This window comes from Manihot esculenta, chromosome 8 (genome assembly GCF_001659605.2).
Source record: "Manihot esculenta cultivar AM560-2 chromosome 8, M.esculenta_v8, whole genome shotgun sequence".
Taxonomy (NCBI): domain Eukaryota; kingdom Viridiplantae; phylum Streptophyta; class Magnoliopsida; order Malpighiales; family Euphorbiaceae; genus Manihot; species Manihot esculenta.
In genome coordinates this window covers 5,993,194-6,019,202 of record NC_035168.2, presented here as the reverse complement: position 1 = coordinate 6,019,202, position 26,009 = coordinate 5,993,194, and the positions used below count along the sequence as shown (strand labels likewise).

Sequence of the window (26,009 nt, the reverse complement as noted above, 5' to 3'; positions counted from 1 at the left end):
TTATATTTGCCTAACTTTATCGTATCCCTCACTTTGTGCAGGCTGGCGTCTCCTTTAAAGAAAAAGTGATAGAAATAGGAATATGAATTTGAGTTTGATGATATCAGGACATAGAAGTGGATTTTAACGACTATTAGGTAACTATTTTATAGAGAGGTCATATTTCTATTATCTCTTTCTCGAGTGAACTTGAGAAATCTCCTGCAAAGAGATGGAGCAAAGCGATGGTGATTCGTCTCCTGAGTAATAAAATTGGCTTCCTTTCCTTACAATCAAGGCTTTAAGCTCTGTGGAGCATACTCACCTTCAAATGATCAATCTAGATATTGACTTTTTTCTTGTTAACATTTCTAATGAGGCTGATTATTATACTGCAATTCTAGAAGGCCTCTAGGTCATTCTTGGCAGTTATATACAGATGCAACTATAACAGCCCGGAAACCGAACTGCTACCGGCACTAGGATCCAGATCGACTTAAGGTCGCCGGGACCCGTAGTAAGCCTGCTATACTGTCTGTGTACCTGTGAAATCCCATACATGATCATACATTTTCTATCAAACCATTAAAAACTTTGCTTTCCTCCAGAGCTTAACCTGTGCATGCACTCTTTCTGGTCTATCAACTCATAATGTTAAGTCTGGTTTTCTCATATTCATTAACAATAAAAGAAACATACATAAACTGATCATGTGACTACAACAAGGGATTACAACTCTTATAAGTCAAGCACAAAGCTACACACTATACATTATCTCTTTACATGAACATGTCCACACTAGCTATTACATAACTCTGCTTCTTGCACACCCTGCTGAACTCCCTCTGGACTCTGAACCTGCAAACCTGGGGGATAGGGGAGAGGGATGAGCTATACAAGCCCAATGAGCAGAACTATAAACCATAGGTTGAAAACATGATCTCATGGAATGCATAACAGCACATCATCTCAGGGATAGACATGACCACCAAAAATCCCACTGAAAGGATGCCTGGCCTAACCAAGTCTTACAACCTCAATCTGCCTGGCCCGGCCAGGTCTTACAAACTTTGCTCGCCTGGTCCGGCCAGGTCTTACGATAATCTGCTGCCTGGTCTAGCCAGGTCTTACCTACAGAAGGCTGCCTGGCCCGGCCAGGTCTTACACAGAGCTAGGGCTATTGGGGTCGCCTTGGTCTATCCACAGCCTCATACACATCGTATTATGCAATGCGTCATCTTCGTGAAACTAATGCAAGCATCCTACTATAATCTTATGATGCATGACATATGCTCAAAGCAGTTTAGTTCTGAAAAGAGAAGTTCCACTGACCTCTGGCTGACTCTGTACTAACTCTGCAGGTTCTGAAACAGTGCTCACTGCTGCTCTCTGGGGTTCCTCTGGTCCGTTCCTACACAGGTGGACTCAAATGAGGGACCAAACTAACTCAAGAACATCTCTAAGAAACTCCCCAAAAACCCTCTACAAGATCCCCAAACAATCACATAAAACATGCAAAAGAAAGCTGGACAGGGCACTTTCGGCTGCAGGTTCGGCGGCCGAAACCCCTCTCCAGAGACGAAACTCATGCATGTTCGGCGGCACCTTCGGCGGCCGAAGGTCTCGTCCAGAGACGAAACTCACACACTTTCGGCGGCCGAACTCCCTCTTTCGGCGGCCGAAAGTCCCTTTCTAAACCGAACGCCTAGCTTTCGGGGGCAAGCTTTGGCAGCCGAAACTGCCTCCACAAGGGGTTCGGCGGCCGAACCTTCCTTCGGCGGCCGAACCTGGTTTTGCCCGCTGGGCAGAACCCTGCTCTGTTTCATGCAAACTCAACACAAAACTTACCCAACATGCATATCAACTACTCCCAACTAGCACATACCATAAAATAGGCCTCAAAAGGCCTAAAACTCACTTATAATCTCAAGAAACATAGCAAACAACACTTAAACATGCTGAAACACAAAATCATGCAAAACCTCAACCAAAACCCTATTCATGCATACTATCCATATAACTCCCATAAAACCTTCAAAAATCAGTAAAAGAGGTTCTGGATCTTGACTTACCTCTTCCAAACAAGAGATCAAGTGATCCTAACGTGGAGATATGAAGAGAATCTCTTCCAAAGCTCCAAACTTCCAAACTTGCTATTTTTACTCAAAACCTTCAAAACACACCAAAACTCTTAAAACTCTTGAAAGATTTGGTGAAAACCATGAAAAACATGAAAGTCAACGTGGGAGAGGCTTGAACTCACCTCTGGCTGCAAGTGGAGGAGAAATATCCTCCTTCCACCGACCTTTTGGCCCTTTTTATAGGTGGCTGGCCATACCACCTTCGGCAGCCGAATGTGAATCCGAAACCATGCAATGTTCGGCGGCCGAAAGTGACCTTCGGCGGCCGAACCTTTGCATTTCTCCCTTATTGCTTTTCTTTCAAAACTCATTTTTCTTTATACTTAAAACCTTAAAACAAGTCAAAATACTTCAGAAAACATATGTATGACCCTTCTCGAGGGTTCCGACACCCGAGATTCCACCAGACTACAGGAATTCCGAGGCCGGACTCGAGCCGGGTATTACATTCTCCCCCCCTTAAGAACATTCGTCCCCGAATGTTCCTCAAACAACAACACACATAAACACATAACAATGGGGAAAACCTAACCTTAAAACAGATATGGGTATTGCTGGAGCATGGACTCCCGTGTCTCCCAGGTGCACTCTTCTAGGTTGTGGTGGTTCCACAGGACTTTCACCATTGGTATCTCCTTGTTCTGCAACTTTCTGATCTGTGTGTCCAAGATCAGTACTGGCTGCTCTTCATAAGTGAGATCTCCAAGGATCTCTACATCAGGTTCACTGAGAACCTTCTCGGGATCTGACACAAATTTCCTCAACATAGACACATGGAATACCGGGTGAATTCGTTCCATCGATGCAGGTAAATCCAGCTTATACGACACAGGCCCGATCTTCTGCAAGATCTCAAAGGGACCTATGTACCGTGGAGCTAATTTACCCTTCTTTCCAAAGCGAACCACTCCCTTCATTGGAGACACCTTCAGCAATACCATATCCCCCTCCTGGAACTCTATCTGCTTCCTACGGATGTCTGCATAGCTTTTCTGCCTGCTTACAGCTGTTCTGATCCTCTCTCTGATCACAGGCACTAACTTGCTGGTAATCTCAACTAACTCTGGCCCTGCAAGAGCCTTCTCTCCTACCTCTTCCCAGCAAACAGGTGTTCTGCACTTCCTCCCATACAGAGCTTCATAAGGAGCCATCCCTATGCTAGCATAATGGCTGTTGTTGTAGGCAAACTCCACCAGAGGTAGATGCTGCCTCCAAGAACCGCCAAAGTCTAACACACACATTCTCAGCATATCTTATATGGTTTGGATGGTCCTTTCTGACTGACCGTCTGTCTGTGGATGGAAAGCAGTGCTGAAATCCAATCTTGTACCCATAGCAGCTTGCAGACTCCGCCAAAACCTGGAGGTGAACTGCGGTCCTCTATCTGATACTATCGACACTGGAACTCCATGCAGCTTGACTATCTCGTCTACATAGACCTGCGCCAACTTGTCCACAGAATAGTTGCTCCTGACTGGAATGAAATGAGCAGATTTCGTCAGTCTGTCCATAATCACCCATATGGAGTCTAGCCTGTTGGACGTCGCCGGTAACCCCACTACAAAATCCATAGCGATGTTCTCCCATTTCCATTCTGGAATCGGCAGTGGGTTAAGCATTCCAGCCGGCTTCTGGTGTTCTAGCTTCACCCTTTGACAGGTCTCGCAGGCTGACACAAACTGTGCCACTTCCCTCTTCATCGCTGGCCACCAATACACTCTTCTCAGATCTTGATACATCTTGGTGGCTCCAGGGTGAACGCTATACCTCGCACTATGAGCTTCCCTCATAATGTCTTCCTTCAACCTGCTATCATCTGGTACACATAATCTCTTACCGTGCCGAAGAATCCCCTCACTGTCAAATCTGAACTCTGCACTGTTGCCAGACTGAACAGTCCTAGCAATCTTTACTAACTCAGGATCTTCGTGCTGTTTCAGAGCCACTTGCTCTAGAAACACTGGTGTAACTCTCATCTGTGCAATCAAAGCACCTATACCAGATAACTGCAACTGTAGCCCTTCATCCATGAGTCTGTAAAAGTCCTTCACCACCGGTCTTCTCTCTACTGAAATGTGGGATAAACTGCCAAGTGACTTCCGGCTTAAGGCATCAGCTACAACATTAGCCTTACCCGGATGATACTGGATCTTGCAATTGTAATCACTGAGCAATTCTACCCACCGTCTCTGCCTCAAGTTTAACTCTCTCTGACTCAAGATGTGCTGCAGGCTCTTATGATCCGTATAGATCTCACACTTTACCCCATAGAGGTAATGCCTCCACATCTTAAGTGCAAAGATAACAGCTGCCATCTCAAGATCGTGTGTCGGATAGTTCAGCTCGTGCTTCTTCAGCTGTCTAGAAGCATAAGCTATCACTCTGTCATTCTGCATTAACACACAACCTAATCCCACTTGGGATGCATCACAGAACACTGTGAAATCGTCATCACTGATCGGCAGAGCTAACACCGGTGCTGAAGTCAACCGTCTCTTCAACTCTTCAAAACTCTCATCATATTCCTCTGACCATACGAACTTCTGATTCTTCCTGGTCAGTCTGATCATCGGAGCAGCTATCTTCGAAAAGTCCTGAACGAACCTCCGATAGTAGCCTGCCAAACCTAGAAAACTCTTGATTTCTGTCACTGTCGTGGGTGTAGGCCAATTGGCTATTGCCTCTACCTTCTTGGGATCTACTGCTATTCCTTCCTCTGATACTACATGTCCCAAAAAGGAAATGCTCCTGAGCCAGAACTCACACTTGGAGAACTTGGCATACAAGCCATGCTCTCTCAAGGTTTGGAGAACTATTCTCAGATGCTGGGCATGTTCTTCTGCAGTCCTGGAGTATACCAAAATATCATCTATAAAGACGATCACAAAACGATCCAGGTACTCCCTAAAAACTCTATTCATGAGATCCATGAATGCTGCAGGGGCATTAGTCAACCCGAACGGCATCACTAGGAACTCATAATGCCCATATCTGGTCCTAAACGCAGTCTTGGATACATCCTCTTCCCTGATCTTCAACTGGTGGTATCCGGATCTCAGATCTATCTTCGAAAAACAACCTGCTCCTGTCAATTGGTCGAATAGATCATCGATCCTGGGTAAAGGATACTTGTTCTTGATAGTGACTTTGTTCAACTGTCTGTAGTCGACACAAAGTCTAAGAGGTCCATCCTTCTTTCTGACAAATAAGACTGGAGCACCCCAGGGTGAGGTACTCGGGCGGATGAAACCCTTAGCTACCAAATCCTGTAACTGCTCTTTCAACTCTTTCAGCTCTGTTGGTGCCATCCTGTAGGGAGGAATAGAGATCGGTCTGGTACCGGGCATCAACTCTATCTCAAACTCTATGTCCCTATCAGGTGGTAGTCCTGGAAGCTCTTCAGGAAACACATCTGGGAAGTCTCTACCAACTGGTATTGAGGACGGTTCCCTAACCCGACTGTCTAGCTCTCTCACATAAGCTAGGAACCCCTGACACCCTTTCCTCAACATCCTACGAGCCTGGAGGGCTGAGATCAAACCCCTATGTGTCCCTCTCCTATCTCCTCTGAAGACACACTCTGACCCATCTTGGTCTCTGAGACTCACTACCTTGTCCCTGCAGTGCAAGGTAGCACTATAGGTAGATAACCAATCCATCCCTAGAATGACATCAAAATCTGTCAACTCTAGAACCACAAGGTCAGCTGGAAGGCATCTATCCTCTATAAACACTGGACTGAACTGACAGACTGACTCTGCCAATGATGGGTCACATCTAGGTCCACTGACCCAGAGAGGACACTCTAACGCGGATACAATCAACCCCAATCTCTCTGCGGCTCTAGAAGAAATGAAAGAATGAGAAGCACCGGGGTCCATCAAAGCATACACCTCTGAACACCCAATGATGAGAGTACCTGACACCACTGTGTTCGACGTGTCTGCCTCCTGTTGCGTCATGGTGAAAATCCGTGCTGGAGCTGACGGACCTGCACCTCGGGAACCCATCCCTGATGAAGAGGCTGCCCCTCTTCCTCTACCTCTGCCACTGCTTGGTGGTCGGGCTGAAGCTGCTGACTGTACGACACTACCTGAGGTCATCTGCTGGGATGGTGTAACCAAAGTCGCCTGAGGACATTCTCGTGCATAATGTCCCTCCTGCCCACATCTATAGCAGGCTGTAGATCCCAACAAACAAGCTCCTCTGTGCGGTCTCCCACACCTAGTGCAAACTGGAAGATCTGTGCCAGAGCTGGAGCCGCTACTCATTCCCAAACCCGTCTTAATCTTGTTCCAGAACTTGCCTTTCTTTCCTCTGAATTTATCCCATCTCTTCTTGCTCGCACTTGCCGTACTCTGCGAGGAGGAACCTGGTTTAGCACCAGAAGACTGTGCCTTTGACTGCTTGACTACTCCCTGACTTATGGCACTGGCCTTCATCTTTCTAGCAGCATCCACAATGGAGTGGAAACTCTCCTTCTCCGCATGGAGAATCAAAGAGAAATACCTGGGATGGAGCCTCGTGGCATATCTCTTTGCCTTCTTCTGATCCGTATCATACGCCTGACCCACATACGGTAACAATTCCAGGAACTTATCTGTATACTCATCAACACTCATCTCCTCCGTATGTCTCAACTGTTCAAACTCCACAACCTTTAGCTCTCTGGAACTGTCAAGGAAAGCCCACCCAGCAAATTCGTTGGCGAACTCTTCCCATGTCATACTGTCGATTCTGGGGTCCACATAGTTCTTGAACCATTCTCTGGCTTTCTTGCATTTTAATGTGAACCCTGCCATCTCAATGGCTCTACTGTCATCTGCTCCAACTCACTTGTGATCATTCTGACTGCACTGAGATACTCAAAGGGATCATCTCCCGTGTTGAATTTAGGAGCATCCAACTTTAAGTACTCGGTCATCTTCACCTTATTTCCCCCTGAAGAACTGGGTTGTGCTTCAACAACAGGGGCTACTGGTTCAGGTGGTGGTGGAGGTACTGTTTCTCTGGATTCAGGCGATGCTGAACTTTGATGAAAAGGTGGGGGTGGATACATGTGATATGGTGGATAGAAGGAAGGATAGGGCATATATGGCATGTAGGGTGGATATGGGGCGAAGCTGGAGTAATCTGACGTGCCTCCCATCAGATACCCTGGGCCCTGTGGAAAGGGTGGATAGCCAAACCCCGAGGCCTGCGCGCCTCCCTGAGACTCCCCCATACCTTCTTCTGACCTTCCTATACCCATACTTACATCTCTACTCTGATCCTCCTCCATAGCAACTCTCTCTTCTTCTGCTCTTTCCCCTCTGCCTATTCCTCTTCTGCTCTCGTCAGAAGACCTTCTAGGGTCTCTTGACGTTCCCTCCCTGCTTGACCTGTGAGTCCTTGCCCTTGGCAATGCAGGAGGACGAGCAGCTGTACCCTCACTTTCAGGTGGGACTTCAGTCAATCTCGCGGATCGACGAGTTCCTCGCATCTTAACTCTCTCTGGAAAACAACACATAACAGAGCACATAAGCGCACATCACACATCATATAAGGCACATGCATACATACTGGCAGTTCACAGCATCAGATAGACAGGACTAACATCCTATCCTAGTGGACATGTTTTCCTATTGTGCTTGACCCACTAAACCTCTATGAGCCCAACTCTATCTCTATAGGTCCAACCATGTGAACCTAGGGCTCTGATACCAATCTGTAACAGCCCGGAAACCGAACTGCTACCGGCACTAGGATCCAGATCGACTTAAGGTCGCCGGGACCCGTAGTAAGCCTGCTATACTGTCTGTGTACCTGTGAAATCCCATACATGATCATACATTTTCTATCAAACCATTAAAAACTTTGCTTTCCTCCAGGGCTTAACCTGTGCATGCACTCTTTCTGGTCTATCAACTCATAATGTTAAGCCTGGTTTTCTCATATTCATTAACAATAAAAGAAACATACATAAACTGATCATGTGACTACAACAAGGGATTACAACTCTTATAAGTCAAGCACAAAGCTACACACTATACATTATCTCTTTACATGAACATGTCCACACTAGCTATTACATAACTCTGCTTCTTGCACACCCTGCTGGACTCCCTCTGGACTCTGAACCTGCAAACCTGGGGGATAGGGGAGAGGGATGAGCTATACAAGCCCAATGAGCAGAACTATAAACCATAGGTTGAAAACATGATCTCATGGAATGCATAACAGCACATCATCTCAGGGATAGACATGACCACCAAAAATCCCACTGAAAGGATGCCTGGCCTAACCAGGTCTTACAACCTCAATCTACCTGGCCCAGCCAGGTCTTACAAACTCTGCTTGCCTGGCTCGGCCAGGTCTTACGATAATCTGCTGCTTGGTCTAGCCAGGTCTTACCTACAGAAGGCTGCCTGGCCCGACCAGGTCTTACACAGAGCTAGGGCTATTGGGGTCGCCTTGGTCTATCCACAGCCTCATACACATCGTATTATGCAATGCGTCATCTTCGTGAAACTAATGCAAGCATCCTACTATAATCTTATGATGCATGACATATGCTCAAAGCAGTTTAGTTCTGAAAAGAGAAGTTCCACTCACCTCTGGCTGACTCTGTACTAACTCTGCAGGTTCTGAAACAGTGCTCACTGCTGCTCTCTGGGGTTCCTCTGGTCCGTTCCTACACAGGTGGACTCAAATGAGGGACCAAACTAACTCAAGAACATCTCTAAGAAACTCCCTAAAAACCCTCTATAAGATCCCCAAACAATCACATAAAACATGCAAAAGAAAGCTGGACAGGGCACTTTCGGCTGCAGGTTCGGCGGCCGAAACCCCTCTCCAGAGACGAAACTCATGCATGTTCGGCGGCCGAAGGTCTCGTCCAGAGACGAAACTCACATACTTTCGGCGGCCGAACTCCCTCTTTCGGCGGCCGAAAGTCCCTTTCTAAACCGAACGCCTAGCTTTCGGGGGCAAGCTTTGGCAGCCGAAACTGCCTCCACAAGGGGTTCGGTGGTCGAACCTTCCTTCGGCGGCCGAACCTGGTTTTGCCCGCTGGGCAGAACCCTGCTCTGTTTCATGCAAACTCAACACAAAACTTACCCAACATGCATATCAACTACTCCCAACTAGCACATTCAGCTGCAGGTTCGGCGGCCGAAACCCCTCTCCAGAGACGAAACTCATGCATGTTCGGCGGCACCTTCGGCGGCCGAAGGTCTCGTCCAGAGATGAAACTCACACACTTTCGGCGGCCGAACTCCCTCTTTCGGCGGCCGAAAGTCCCTTTCTAAACCGAACGCCTAGCTTTCGGGGGCAAGCTTTGGCAGCCGAAACTGCCTCCACAAGGGGTTCGGCGGTCGAACCTTCCTTCGGCGGCCGAACCTGGTTTTGCCTGCTGGGCAGAACCCTACTCTGTTTCATGCAAACTCAACACAAAACTTACCCAACATGCATATCAACTACTCCCAACTAGCACATACCATAAAATAGGCCTCAAAAGGCCTAAAACTCACTTATAATCTCAAGAAACATAGCAAACAACACTTAAACATGCTGAAACACAAAATCATGCAAAACCTCAACCAAAACCCTATTCATGCATACTATCCATATAACTCTCATAAAACCTTCAAAAATCAGTAAAAGAGGTTCTGGATCTTGACTTACCTCTTCCAAACAAGAGATCAAGTGATCCTCACGTGGAGATATGAAGAAAATCTCTTCCAAAGCTCCAAACTTCCAAACTTGCTATTTTTACTCAAAACCTTCAAAACACACCAAAACTCTTAAAACTCTTGAAAGATTTGGTGAAAACCATGAAAAACATGAAAGTCAACGTGGGAGAGGCTTGAACTCACCTCTGGCTGCAAGTGGAGGAGAAATATCCTCCTTCCACCGACCCTTTGGCCCTTTTTATAGGTGGCTGGCCAGACCACCTTCGGCAGCCGAATGTGAATCCGAAACCATGCAATGTTCGACGGCCGAAAGTGACCTTCGGCGGCCGAACCTTTGCATTTCTCCCTTATTGCTTTTCTTTCAAAACTCATTTTCCTTTATACTTAAAACCTTAAAACAAGTCAAAATACCTCAGAAAACATATGTATGACCCTTCTCGAGGGTTCCGACACCCGAGATTCCACCAGACTACAGGAATTCCGAGGCCGGACTCGAGCCGGGTATTACAGCAACCATGGGACTCGTCCTTTAAAGTTTATAAAAGCACTATTGACACTGTCATTATTTAGATTAGACTTCCAAGCATGCCTCTGCATCTCTACCATAAGAAAATATTGCATAGAATGGAGTTTTCTGTGGGTACTCTGATTAAATTTGATGAGAACACTACGATGGCCATAAGAGGGAAATATGCTAGCAATGGCTATCAACCTCTTACAAACCCCTTGTATCCAAAGTAGATATCAAAGGGAGAGTTCAACTCATAGAACATGAAAATTTGTTGTATATTTGCTTTTAGTGCGGGAGAGTAGGCCATTCAATAATAGACAGTGCTTTTAAAGAGTTAGCAAAAGAGGTTGAGCAAGTGCAAAATCCAACCGAAACTATTCCGCTACATCCAAACACTCGCCTATGGAGACTAGATGGTAGTAGCTTGCCGGGGAAGAAAGAACCAGAATAGGAAAGTCTTGAAAGGAGAGAGTTTAAGGAATAATGGCTCCAGATTTTATGTCCTTACAAATTCGAAGAATATGGAAAGTTCTAATGTCAATATCCGGCAGTCAAGAGCTAAGAATCAAGAGGATGTGCCTTTAAAGAATGTACGATTCTCAGTGAGAAGAAAAAATAAAAATTTAAATCTCAAGGTAGATTTGCCTGTGATAGTCTGTCAATTAACCAACATACTGCTAGAAAACCAGATGAGAATCTCCAAAGACATGAAACTTATCACGTGGAATCGTCCTTGGACTTTAAGAATGATTTTGTTTTTCAGTTAGGCCCACCCCTCAAGGATGCACATTTAGGAGCCCAGTTACAATCGACCAGTAACAGAAAAAGAACCCAAAGTCTCCACCTTATAGCTAACGCACATGGGCGTCCTCTAGACTCCAAATCTATTGAACCTCAACGCGATTTAGTCTTAACCCAAGCTAATGGTGTCACCCCTCCAAGCTTGCCCATCCCTCCTTAATCGGAACCACTCTTAGATGAGGACATGAATGAAGGTCTTGAGGATGGTGCTGAGGAGAACATTTAGAACCATACCTCCATGATTGAGTTTTATTTACTCAATTTGCTTTTAATTTTTTGTCTTTTCTCATGTCTATTTTTATTTGGAATTGCTAAGGGCAAGTAGCCCTTCTTTTTTTAATGCTCTCAAGTTGCTACTTGATAATTATAAACTGAAGTTCGTTTTCCTTTAGGAGCCTCGAATTAGTAGCAAAAAGTCTAATTCGTTCACCATTAAGATGGGCTTCCTCCACTCACATCATCTTAAGGCCAAGGGTTTTTCGAAAGTTATTTGGCTCTTTTGGAATGATGACTGGTATGTTGAAGTCTTATTAAATAATAAGCAGTTTTTATATGTTTGTATTTATAAGAATGGTATGCCTCTTACTCTCTTTATTATAGTTTACAGTAGTCCTACAACTAATGTCAGATAGAATCTTTAGAGTGACTTGCTTTCTCTTAATATTTCCTTCTATGATAATTAGTTACTTCCTGAAGATTTCAATTCTTTACTTTCTGCAGATGAGCATAGGGGTGGCTCACCCAATAGAATAGGAGTCTCTCGAGATTTTGTAAATTGGATTGAAAGCTCGATTAGCGAACCTTGGTTTCCATGGGTCTAGATTCACACGCAAAAGGGAAAGCTCTTTGAAAGGCTTAATAGAGTTGTTTGCAATTCAACTTGGAGATCTAATTTTTCAGAAGCTAGCATCTTTCATCTAACAAGGATTCAATTAGACCATAGGCCAGTCCTTATTAATTTCCAAAGTTTCCAACCTCCTATGTTGGAGGCCTTTCAAATTTCAAGCAGCTTGGCTTTCCCATTCTAGTTTTTCTCATTTTTTGTAGGACTCTTAGAACTCCAATGGTGGCTTTATGAAATCCTTTCTCCGTCTCTCCAATATTTTGAAAGAGTGGAATAAGGATGTCTTCGGCAATGTCTTTCATAAAAAAAGATGCCTTCTTGCCCGCATAGGAGGTATCTAGAAAGCCCTTGATAATCAATTCTCAACGTCTCTTCAAAAGATTAAAATAGAGTTGAGAAAGGAACTGGATATGATTCTTTGTAGAGAGGAACTCCTATGGTATCAAAAATTTAGATCTGATTGGATTCAATGGGGGTGATAGAAATATTGCATACTTTTATGCTAATACTATCTTTAGGAGGAAGAGGAATAGATTCAAGATGATCTAGATTGATCAGGGTGTCTAGGTGGATGATCAAGAGACTCTCAAGTCCTTGTCAGTATTTTCATAATTTTTACCAAAATGATGTTCCTTATGTGCTTAGCTACCCTTTAACTAGTAAGTTTCCTAGCATCCACACTGATACCCTCCAGAGTCTGTTACGTAATGTGACATCAATTAAAGTCAAATAAGCACATTTTGATATGAAACCCTAGAAGGCACTTGGCCTAGATGGTTTTCAAGTAAGTTTTTTCTAAAGTTAGTGGTTTTCCTTGTGTAAGAGTATTTATGAGGAAGTTATGAGAGTTTTTGAAGGGGTTTCTTGGATGCAAACCTCAACAATACTCTTATTTCTCTTATTTCTAAAATTTTAAATCATGTTTCTGTTAAGCACTTTAGGCCTATTGCTCTATGTCTATCATGTATAAAATTGTTACTAAAGTTATTGCCAACAGGATTAAAGGATGCCTTCTATCGTTAGTGGGTCCTTACCAAACTTGCTTTATCCCTAACAGAAGAATAATAGATAACATTATCATTGTTGAAGAAGTCATTCACTCTATGAGAGTGAAAAAAAGGCTCCAAAGGCTTCCTGGTTTTGAAAGTAGATTTGGAGAAGGCCTACGATAAAATTCGTTGGGATTTTCTGCGAGATATCCTTTCTAAAGTAGGTCTCCTAACTAACTTGATTCGTGTTATTATGAATTGTGTTTCTTCTATTTTAATGTAGGTAGTGTGGAATGGCATGTTGACTGATAAATTCAAATCGTCGAGGGGTTTAAGACAAGGAGACCCTTTGTCTCCCTACCTCTTTGTGCTTTGTATGGAAAGGGTAGCCCATGATATTAATGAAATGGTGCATCAAGGGACTTGGAAACCTATCATCCTCTCTTGGGGTGGCTACCTTTATTTCACTTATTTTTTACTGATGATTTGATTCTTTTTGAAAAAACCTCTATATCTCAAGTGGATATTATACACACAATGCTAAGCACCTTTTGCACAAGCTCTGGATAGAAAGTCAATAAAGATAAAACCTGAGTTTTTTTCTCCAAAACTGTCTCCCCACACACTAGGAGAGTTCTAAGCAACAGATTTGGAGCCTTGAAACAGATAACCTCAAGAAGTACTTAGGTGTGCCTCTCCTCCATTCTCAAGTTACTAAGAAAATGTTTCAAGGCATTATTGATAAAATCAAGGGAAATTTGGCTTCTTGGGATGCAAGCAAGCTTCTTGGGATGCAAGCAAGCTTTCTTTGGGAGGAAGAATCACTCTTGCTCAATCGGTGCTTTTTGTAGTCCTTATTTATACCATGCAGACCTCCCTCCTACCTGTATCCATTTGTGATGAAGTGGATAAACTTTTTCATCAATTCATGCAAGCCGGGTAACCTAGGTGGTGCTAGAAAGTTTTCTCTTGTACTGTGGCACCAGGTCCAACACCTAAAAGAACATGGTGGGCATGGTTTTATACGTTCCAAGATCACATGCTAGACTTTTATGCTAAAGTTAGCCTGGGGACTCATTGCAGATAAAAATGCTCTTTGGGTGAAGGTTCTTAGTGCTAAATACAAACTTCAGATCACCGCTCCTATTTTTAGGCTTCAAACATCTAGCTGCTCTAATCTCTGGTGGTGTATCTGCTCATTTTGGGATATTTTCAAAAAAGGTGTAGCCTAGTTTATGGGTGATGGACTTTTTATTAATTTTTGGACTAACTCTTGATTTTCCGACGTGACACCATTAATAGATACTGCTACATCCTCCATCTCTGAAGCCATGCTGGAAAATTCGGTTGATCATTATATTAAAGTTAATGGCCAATTGAGCTAGCACAAACTGGACCATTTTCTCCCTTCAGCAGTGCTAGTTGCCTTGTCTTTGCACCCCCACCAATGAATCCCAGGCCACAAGATTCTCCTATTTGGAAATTCTCGGGGTCTAGTATAGTTACAATTTGATCTGCATATCTCTTTTGTCCAACTTAGAAAGTCCTAGGAGGAAGGATGATTGGAAGCTCATTAGGCGATGGAGTCGCCCTCAAAAAGTTAGGACATTTATGCGGCTAAGTTGGCATGATAAGTTGTTAGCCAATGTGGAACGAATAAGAAGACATCAAAACCCATCTGTTGTATATGAGATTTGCAAGTCTATCTTGCATTCCCTTCGAGATTGTCCTTCGACGTCTTATATTTGGTAGAAGCTTATTGATAAGAGTAAATAGCATACATTCATCTCTAGTAGTATGTCCACACAAGATTGGATCAATTGGAATCTCCACCATACTAGTAAGATGATTCACAAAGTTTCCTAGACTCTCCTGTTTGGTGTAGTTTGTTGGAGAATTTGGAACCAGCGAAATTACTCTCTCTTTGGGAAGGTGGAATCCAGTCTAAATGTTTTTATCAGCTTAGCTCTTAGTGAAGCAAGAGAATTCAAAAGTCTCAGGAGTAGGACTCCTCATCTAGAGTTGGAATCTTAGAGAAATCATTATGTTATCATATGGTAGAAACAAAGTGAGCATTTTGTGAAACTCAACATGGATGCTTCGATTTCTCCTAATGACTATGCTGCTTTTGGGAGAGGTATCCTGCGTGATGAAGCTGGGCAGTGGATCAAAGGCTTCATTATTTCCCTCGGGCAATTATCAACTCTAAATGCCGAGTTGCAGGTGATCTCCTATAATATTAGACAAGTGAAGCACTGGAGTTTTACTAGGATTGAGGTAGAAGGCGATAACTATTCAGCTATCCTATGCTGAATGAGCCTTATGGTGCTAGAACTCTACAACATGTGGGCTTGAGAAGTTTTAAACTAGCTCACCGATAAGGTTACTGTGTCCTTCATGCATGTGTTACGTGAGGCTAACGCTTGTGCGAACTTTCTTGCAATTGTGGCGGTCAAAGATAAAGTCTATAAGAGGTGCTAGATCATCCATCAAATGCTTTGATACCACTTATACTATAGGATTCTGAGGAGCTTGTTAGTTCTAGAGTCAGTTAGTTTACCTTGTGTTCTCCTTATTACCAAAAAAAAAAGTGTCAAATACAGTTAACAAAATTTAAAATATAATAAGCAATATATGCGGTCAATCTTTTTTTTTAGATAAATTATTAATAATTTGACTAATTTGTATTTAATTATTATGATTTTTACAAGTTTATGTGTTTTAAGTATTTAATAGGTTAATTCTAATTGATATAGTGCTGGTGTGCACATGTGATACAACTCAGCTACTGTGGGTCATCTACTGTGGCACAAAAAAAATTGAGTTATTAAGTAAATTATTGTTAGTTTTAGAAAGGTCATACTTTCCTAGTGTATTAAACTTTCTAGTGTATCAGACTGCTATAAATAGAGCTATCTAGCTTTGCTTCGGTGATATACAAAAGGATACACAAGTTCTTTACTATTTTTCATTTTTCTTTCCTTGTTAACATGGTATCAGAGTTAACAAAGCGTATTCCATGAACTTGAGAGTTGAGGCACAAATAGAAGTCCAATCAAATATTTTTGAAAGTGTATAATCAGTTGCACTTGCTGTTAGACCACAAAATCAAAGAAAAGATTACAAAAAATATGATCCAAAAAGAGGCCATTATGATTATTGTAATCTTGATGGTCACACAAGAATTGGTTATTTTAAACTCATTGGCTATCCCGAATGGTTCAAAAGTAGAAACAAAAACTAAAATCAGAATTCACAATGTCAAAGACCTAAGTTTGCTGCACATGTTGAATGCAAATCAGATCTGGCTGATAACTGTGTTTGAAACTCCTTTAGACATTGGTTCCAATTCTAATCTAGTAAAGATAAATAAAATGAATTCCAAATTGGATAACCTGTAGTTGGAGATGCAAAAATGGATGAAAGGAAAGCATACTGCAATAGCAAATATTGTGATGACCAATGCAGGCACTTCCTTCATGCAGACTCACAATTATGCTGGTAAATTTTGTCCTCAATTGGCCTGTTATGCTGGTATATTAAAGGAAGATTCTTGGATTATAGAATCACATGAATTTTAATTCTCAAATTCTTCAAAACATTACAAACACATATACACCAACAAACATTTGTTGACCTTATGGTGATGTACTTACTATAAATAAGAAAGGCAACATAAAACTACATGAGTCATTCACTCTAATCGATATTCTTCTAGTCCCTAGCTTCAAGCTAAATCTTCTTTCAGTATTCGAATTGCTTCAAAATACCAAAATTCACTTTTTTTTCCTTTCTATTATGTTTTTCAGGACCACAAGACTAGCACAGTAATAACAATTGGGAAAGAGCATGAAGGATTATACATTCTAGACGCATTTAGCTTTCTTCTTGTTACAATTCAGTTGTACACATAAAAAATTTCTCAGTTTGTTATCTCCACCTCTGTAGATACTATATTCTCTACCTCAGTGACAGATTCTATCAATAAATAGAATGTTCAATGTTTCAATTCTGTCTCCAGTACTAATTTTGCTTTAATTCATGCTAGATTTGGCCATACTTCTTCTCATAAACTCATTCATATTAACAAATATAAACCTCTTGTTGATTATAATTACAAATTGAGTTGTGTCCTTTAGCCAAACAAACCAGAAATCAGTTTCCTGTGAGTGATAGCATGGCTCAATTTCCTTTTGAACTTTTACACATAGATCTTTGAGGGCCCTATGGTGTGGCATCTATTAATGGAGATAAGTAGTTTCTCACTATTTTAGATGATCATTCAAGAGCTACATAGACTTATATGCTCAAACATAAAGATCAAGTATGTCCTGTCCTTCAAAGATTTTTTATGTATACTACTACTCAATTCAATGCTATTGTTAAGTGCATAAGAACAGACAATGGGAGTGAGTTTGTCAATTAAGATGTACTCAATTATTGTTTTCAAAGGGAATTATTCATTAGAAAAGTTGCTCATATACTCCCCAATAAAATAGAAGAGTAGAAAGGAAACATAGACATTTATTAGAAGTGACTAGAGCTTTAAAGTTACAAGCTCACTTGCCTGCTGAATACTGGTCTGATTGTGTCTTGACAGCTCCATACTTCATCAACAGATTACCAACAAAAGTCCTTTCATGGAAGTCACCTTATGAACTCCTTTTTTCTAAACCTTCAACCTTTGATCACCTAAGGATTTTTGGATGCCTTTGTTTTGCTGCCAATTTACAACCATAAAAAGAAAAATTTGGTGATAGGGAAATCAAATGTGTTTTCTTAGGTTATCCCACTAGGCAAAAGGGATATAAGCTGATGGATTTGCATACAAAGAAGCTATTTGTAAGCAGGGATGTCATCTTACTGGTTTTACCTTTACCTACACATGCTTTATGTTCTGGTCACATTACTGTTCCTCCTTCCAAGTCAGTTCTTTCTTCATCTTCTCCTATGCCGCCTTCTTCTCCCATTCTTCAAAATTCAAATAACTCTTGATCTATTCCTTCACAAAATTTGGTTTTATCCAATGAAAATGTTCCTCCTAGAAGAAGTGCTAGAATGCATAATCAACCTACATGGTTAAAAGATTTTGTTTGTACTTTCCATATTGCTATTTCTGCTGCTATCAATTTAGGTACATCATCATTTATTTTCTGCCCTAACCATTTTTCTTACCTTAATTCAGTTTCTAGAATCCAAGAACCTACTACTTATATACAAGCTATAACAAATCAGAATTGGATAAGTACTATGAACCAAGAATTGCAGGCCTTGCAAAAAAATAATACTTGGGAACTGTGTTACTATCTAAAGGCAAGAATTTCATTGGATCCAAACAGGTTTTCAAGATAAAATACAGGCCAAATGGTGAAGTAGAGAGGTATAAAGCTCAGCTTGTAGCCAAAGGGTACAATTAGATTGAAGGCTTAGATTTCAAAGAGAGATTTTCTCCTATAGCCAAGATTGTCACTGTGAGATTGTTTATTGTATTGGCCATAATCAAACAATGGCCCATCTTTCAACTTGATATCGAAAATTTATTTTTGCATGGCTATTTGGATAAAGAGGTGTACATGAAGCCTCTAGCTCGTTATAGCAAAGCAATGCTTGGACAAGTCTGTCTCTTGAAGGGATCTTTATATGGCGTCAAGCAAGCCTCTCGCCAATGGAATATTGAGTTTACCTTGGTTTTCCAATCCATTGGTTTTCAACGAAGCGCCCATGATTATTGTCTATTTACTCGATCATTGGATGGTCGGTTTCTTACTCTTTTAGTATATGTCGACAATATCATTGTGACTGATACAAGTTTTCAGCTGATTGAACAAGTCAAATCAGCTTTGCACTCCTAGTTTACAATAAAAGATCTTGGCTTTCTCAAGTACTTCCTTGGTCTTAAGATAGCCAAATTAGATATTGGCACCTTTATCAGTCAAAAGAAGTTCACCCTAAATATGTTGAAAGATGTTAGAATGTCTGATTGCAAACATGCTTTTGCTCCCTTTCCTAATTAAAGTTGTCCATTGACGAATGAGAAATTTTGCCTGAACCAGATAAGTTTCGGAGATTAATTGGCAGACTTCTTTATGTTAACATAACAAGACCTAATATTAGCTATTCAGTACAGTGCTTGAGCTAGTTTATGTCTACTCCCAGAAAGCTCACTGGGAAGCTGCTTTACATCTCCTCAAATACCTTCAATCTTGTCCATCACAGGGCCTTTCCTTTCCTGCTCTGTCTGAGTTCTAGCTTCATGCTTTTTGTGATATTGATTGGGATTCTTGTATTTTTTTCTCATAAATCTCTTATAAGATATTGTATATTTCTTGGTGATACTCTTGTTAGTTGGAAAACCAAGAAATAAAATATTATTTCCAAGTCCAGTGTTGAGACTAAATATCGTAGTATGGCTGCCACAGTTTGTGAACTATTGTGGATTAGTTATATTCTCTCCGATTTAAAGGTTCCTATACAGCTCCCCATTCCTCTAAGATGTGATAATCAGGCAGCCATTCATATAGTTAATAATCATGTTTTTCATGAGCATACTAAGTCTTGGATATTGATTGTCACTTAGTACGAGAGCATTTGCAGCGTGGCTTCATTTCACCATCTTATTTGTCATCCATTCAACAATTGGTAGATGTGTTCACAAAACCTCTCTTTTCCGCTGCTCATCACTCAATTATGTCCAAGTTGAATCTTGTTCAACTTCTCCAAGATCCAACTTGAGGAGGGGGTGTTGGTGTGCACATGTAATACAGCTCAGGTACTGTGGATCAGCTACTACTGTGGTACTAAAACATTGAGTTATCAAGTAAATTATTGTTTGTTTTAGAAAGATTATGCTTTCCTTGTGTATTAAACTTTCTAGTATATCAGACTGCTATAAATAGAGCTATCTAGCTATACTTTGGTGATATACAAAAAGGTACACGAGTTCTTCACTATTTTTTTTCTTTTTTTATTAACATATAAGGATATAAGTAAATATTTGGTGTCTTAATAAATTATAATATAAAAGATATTTATTACATTACAAATTTACAACCGACTCTAAAAATAAATAATATCATTTCTCTTCTCTTCTATGTTTTAATATATTCTAATGAAAATTTTATTATAATGCTGAAATAGGTGAGAATTTTTCTTTTTTTAACGTCGTCTGAAGCCTATATATATATTTTTTCCTTTCACATTAAATTGGAAATTTTCTTTTCTTGTGAATCACTCTACGTGGTTACTTAAAAATACTTTTGGTTTGGTTTAACAAATGACTGTAACAAGCTTTCTTAACATTATTTTTCCAAAAATATCAAGGTTTGGTGTAACTAACTACTTACATTCTACCTTCAGACGATTTTTCTACAAAGATTATTTTCAAATGAGTTTAATTAATCACATCCAATTTCTAGTGAAAGAGAAAAATATATATATTGTCGGGTTTAATTCAACAATAATAAAGTCATTCTTTCATTAAAAACGATGAAAAAAAATAAATAATAAGAGAATGGTGCATGGATTGTTTGGAAAGGGCAAAGAGGTGAATAATAATTTAAAGAAAATTTAGAATTTAAGAGTGTGAACAAAGCTCCACTTGATTTATTTGGTTTTATTTAATATTTTAATAATAATTTAGAATTTAATATTTTCTACCGTGGTTGTTGTATAGTTAAAGAGAAATTTGACTTCTTTATCATAAATAAATATTAAGTTAATTAAACAGAGACAAAATCAATACTTCAACAATTTCTTTTGAGAAAAGGGTAGAATATAAGAAGAAGAAGGGAAAAAAAAAAAAAAAAAAAAAAAACCCTATATATATATTCTTGATTTCTTTGTTCTTGGCAGTTGATGTTGATGAGTTGGAGGTTTTCTCTCAAAGAGAAATGACAGATCAGAGTTCTCCTGCTTCAAGGCTTGTTCGTGCTTGTCAAGACTTGTTATCGATGATCTGCTCCTCATCATCCTTCGGCAGACCACCAGAAGATGATTTTGCTGTGTGTTGGCCTTCCGCTACTCTCTTCAAAAGAAATACAGAAATCGGTTTTTATGATTTTCCTTGGGAAGATTCTAAAACCTGCGTTGAGACTCGCAAGGTCAGTTTTGTGGTGAACTCTATTTTTCCTGGAAAATACTTCCATTTCTTGCTTTTTTTCATACATTTATTAGATTTGTGGCAATAATTGGAAACTTATAAAGCTTAATTACCGTATATTGTTGTCATATATATTTAAATTATAATTATAACTCAAGAATCATGGAAACTAGCTTTTGTTTGCTTGGCATCACAGGTTATAATGATAGAAGATGAGAAAATTGAAGATTCAATGGCGTCTCTGGAAACAACAGAAAATGCTGAAGCTTTAAGAGGCAAAGACACGGTTGAACGGAAAAATCGTCAGAGCAACTTTCGATTTCAGAATGTAGTTACGAAGCTGGATCACAAGCCATCCCCTCCAGGATCTTTTGGCAGCTGTGAGTTACGAAACAGAAGCGCTCATTTGCTGTTACTGATGTCGACTTGTTCAGCAGCAATGAGCCTTCTCGGAGCATTTCAGCTGCCGAACTTGCTTCCTGTCAAAGTCTCAAGTAATCATTCCGGCGGAATGTTCCGCCTGCTCCTTTTCTTTAACTCCACCATCTTCTTCGCATCAATGGCCTTGATCGCAATCCTCATGCACAAACTTCCAATCCTTCCATGGCTACTAATCTCAGCGTCTTCTACAATTGGAGCTTACATGTATGCAATTATAGCCAATTCTCCTCCTGACGTTGTGCCTGTACTCTTCATCGGAAGTTCCATCTTTCTATCCGCTTTCTTGCAATGCGTGGCTCCGCAGACCAAGTCATTGAATCTTCTCCAGTGGGTTTGCTCCAGAATCCATATAATATAGAAATCTATTGCCATAACTCCACAAACTGCGTCTGCTAATAAATCTTAATTACAGAAAAAAAAAAGTAAAGAATAAATATGCATGTGTGATTCTGAATCAGAGCAGTGCGTGATTCTGAATCATGGTTTCCAATATTTTGGTTGCTGTTTCATTAATTATATGTGAAAAATATAATGTCTAGATGCGACGGGTATTGATATAATTTTCCATAAATAATTGAACTGCTATTGTTTTTAGACAGCATTTTCCAGCTTTTTTTAGTTTTATCTGTTCAGTATTTTTTTTTTTCAGTCAATAGGTCGTATTCATTGATAATATAAAGACAGATCCAAGGTATCATACATCAAAAATCAGGTAAATTATAAGGCCCAAATATATAAAAGAGAAGGAAAATAAAAAATCCAAAATATCTGATGACTTGTTGAAGATCCGAAAACAGCTGCAAACCCAACTTCATTTCTTCACATAGATCTCTGGCCATCTGAGCTTGTACAATGCCCCTAAGGCTGATAAATGAAAACCTCGCTACAGTAATCCATAGGCTTTAGCACATATTGAAGCACCAAGAAAAGGGAAGGAAAAATTCCATCAAAGCTCAAGCAACTCCAGCTACAAAGGTAGAAGAGGGAAAGACAGAAAGAGAAATACATGCAAGCTGTCGGGAACCTTTAACCAAATATTTTCATAGTCAACGAGGTTTCAACAGGTTTAAAAAGGCAGACGAAGGCAGTAAAGGTGTACTCTGAGGTGACCCATTCACATTGTTACTGTAAGCCATCTTCGAACCGATCTTCGACAAATAAGAAGCCAAATATAGTACAGAGGATTCAGCCTCAACCACAATCAAACCATGCATCGTGGAAAGCTAAAAGAAAGAGAGTAGGGACCTCCACGATCAAGTCCAGCCCCCATTACACAAACCATGAAAAACTCCTCTAGCTGAACAAATCCAGCAAAAGGGAAATCTGCCTCATGAGATTTGATTTCTCTTTCGCTAGAGTGTTCCTTGAAGCGCACAGACGGAAGGAGCTATAAATAAGATATTAAAGCACAAAGCAACACCTCCTCAAATAAACTTAGCCAAAGCAAAATAAAAGAAAAATCAAAGACGAAACAAAAACTATACAACCTCATCCGAAAGGAGAGAAAGGAGGATGAGGTGGAAGAAGATCACCCCTGTCGCTAGAGACAATGCCTTTTGTCTCAAAAGAAAAAGTCCTAATAGAGTATTTCTTTTTTTAAGAAAACTCTAACCTTTTTTAAATTTAGGTATATTAATTTAAAATTTTTATTTTTTCATAATTAGTTAAATTTCTAAAAATTATTAAAAATTTAATTTAATTTAATTTTCATCCATCAAATCCTAAACTTTATTTTCCAACATGTTTTCAACTACCCTTAAAAAATTACTTTAACACATTCTTTAATCTATAATTTTATTTTTATGACTAATGAAGATCAAGATGAGATTTAGTGTTAGTAAGGAGAGGGTGTCTGACTATAACGATTCAATTTGAACAAAGGTCTAATAATCTTGATGTACAATGATATCAAAATCGAGTTTAAAAACATATGGCAAGATCAACTAATTTTTAAAAATTTGGATAAATTTATTTCTAATTTAAAATTTAGCAATTTCTGTGAAGATTTAAACATTTACATTAAATTGCTAAAATATGAAAAACCTTAGTCTATTTTTCATAATTAGGTCAGAAAAGAACCAATTCACAATAAATCTAGACTAATGCCACGAGCACCATGGAGAAGCCAAGAATGAAGCACACCAGTAGAGCGAGTGCCAAAGAGAATCCTTTGGAAAAATATTCACCGTATTATAATATGAGATATCTATAATAACTAAATTTTAAATTTTTAAATAATAAAAATTAAAAATATTACACTGTCCAAAATTAAATAATAATTAAATAAAAACTAAGTCACTTATAAATCTTGCAAACCGATACTATTCAATTGTTGATTGACATAATTCTAAAAACTATATATATATATAAATGTAAATATAATAAAAATAAATAAATGTTATTATCATATTATTTAAATGTTTTTGCAGTATCCATTATTTTTTGGAGATTAATTGAAATTTTAATCAATTTTATCAATAAAGAACCCTAAAATACTGATTACGGACACTTCAATTAAATGTAGACTTTGATTCAACCGTAAGCAAAAATTAAATTTATCTCAAACTCTCCACAAGCTCTTGAAAAATATTTTATGAAATTTCTTGAACATTTAAATACATATAATTGAGATTTTGCATTAATGATAAATATGAGTGGTGAGAAAAAACCACTGAGACTGGAAGACTTTTAATTTTAATTTTTCTCTTTATAAATTTTCATACAATTTCTAGCAATATTAATATTAGATAATCTGATATCTTGGTTCCCAATCACAATAATAATTTAAAAATCTTTATTTTTTGCAATCTTTTTCCTCCTCCATTTGCTACTCTACTTTGTACTTCTTCCGAAAAAAATAGTTACATAGAAAAGATGCGCCTCAAAATGCCTGCTATCTAACGCCTCTTTTCACTGAGGCGAGACTTCACTAAATGTGTGTCATCTCGGTTCATTTAACACTTTTTTCGACACTTTAATAATAGTCTGAGGCGAGACTTCACTAAATGTGTCTCATCTCGATTCATCTAACACTTTTTTCGACACTTTAATAATATTGTTTGAATATAATTCAAGCAAATGAATTATATGATTTATTCTTGAAGTTACCCATTAATTTAGACAAAACAGAGTTCTAATGCATTTCACTTCAATTAAACACAAAAATGCTGCATGATGAAACTTAACAACAATCCATATAAAAGAGGCTATAGAAAACATGATATATTATAGAAAAGAGAAGCAATATGGACTTGAAAATATTCATCCACATCACAAATAACTGAAAAAAATCCCATTACACCTAGGACCCACATGTAATTCATATTCCACTATTAAATGGCTATTCAATATTCAATAATTCAACAACACAGTTGCATAAACTACAAATTCAACTTTTAGTTAATTTATCTCAAGCTAAACCCAATTTCGAAATGAATAATATAGTCTTTGGAATAAAACTTAACCTACAATAATCTAAATAAAACTAAAAACAATTTACAATAAACAATCCATATTTGAATTTTCAATATATAGTAAATTGAATGCCAAAATAAGCTAAAATCAATTATACCTCAATAACTCCAAGTTGCTAAAATTCAACTTTTGAAAAATAAATCCTAATGTTTAAAGGAGAACTCTTGTTGCAAACCTAAATTACTATATACCCTTTTGAGTATAACAAACTAAAAAAAAGGAAAAGAAAAATTTGAACAGACCCAACTAATTAGATAAAGAAATTACTGCAATAGAATAGTTCAATATTTTCAAGGGAGAGGTTACTAAGGAGATTCACACTTTGTGGAGACTTTTAATTCAACGTGGTAAATAAATGAATTTTTTATAAATTAAAGCCACATAAAATATACTATTTTATTGAAAATTTCATTAAATTCATATTAGAGTGATTATTTATTATAAAAATATAAATGAGTAACTTTTATAAAATAAAATAGAAATTAATAATTAAAGTGAAATAACCTGAATGCAGATAAAAATGAGTACTTTTATAATTTTTTTAACATAAAATTTTGAAGTGTAACTATTTGCAATTTTTGTAGACAAAATTAGGCAACCCACACTCCCTTAAACAAACAAAAGGCAGCACATTGTAGGCAAAGAAATTGTGGAGAAGTAGGTGAATTGGAAAAGGCACTTGTGGGATCCCAATGAGTTGTGTAATAGAAAATTACATGTCTAAGAGCTTTCCTTCCCAAATTTCTATCCTCAAATTCCATTTTTTAATGGACAAAGTGATAATGATGATCTTAGCTAAAAGCTTACCAAAAGTAAAAGATGCTGATTAAGCAAGTATATTAAAATATTACACTCTGTCTTTTAGCAATGGTGACATCCATTTGTATTAATTTGCTTTAATTAATGGATATGATATGATTACTAGGTGATTTAAGATTTTTTTAATACTTTATTTGTGCCGGAAATTAATATAAAACCTCTTCTTGTCTGAAAAAGTTCATAAATCCAGACACTATAGTTAAATTTTATTTAAAGGTCTAATTATTATTTGATTGGAC

The 26,009-nt window shown here is 39.0% G+C and overlaps 1 protein-coding gene across 1 annotated transcript; it reads left to right on the top strand.

Annotated features, from left to right (window-relative positions):
- The first annotated feature begins 20,760 nt into the window (after positions 1–20,760).
- On the top strand, positions 20,761–21,899 carry LOC110621791. Its single transcript, XM_043958918.1, has 3 exons — positions 20,761–21,037; positions 21,233–21,681; positions 21,787–21,899. Exons 1-3 carry the CDS (start codon positions 20,828–20,830, stop codon positions 21,833–21,835), a joined length of 708 nt encoding a protein of 235 aa, XP_043814853.1. The 5' UTR covers positions 20,761–20,827; the 3' UTR covers positions 21,836–21,899.
- The last annotated feature ends 4,110 nt before the right edge of the window (positions 21,900–26,009 follow it).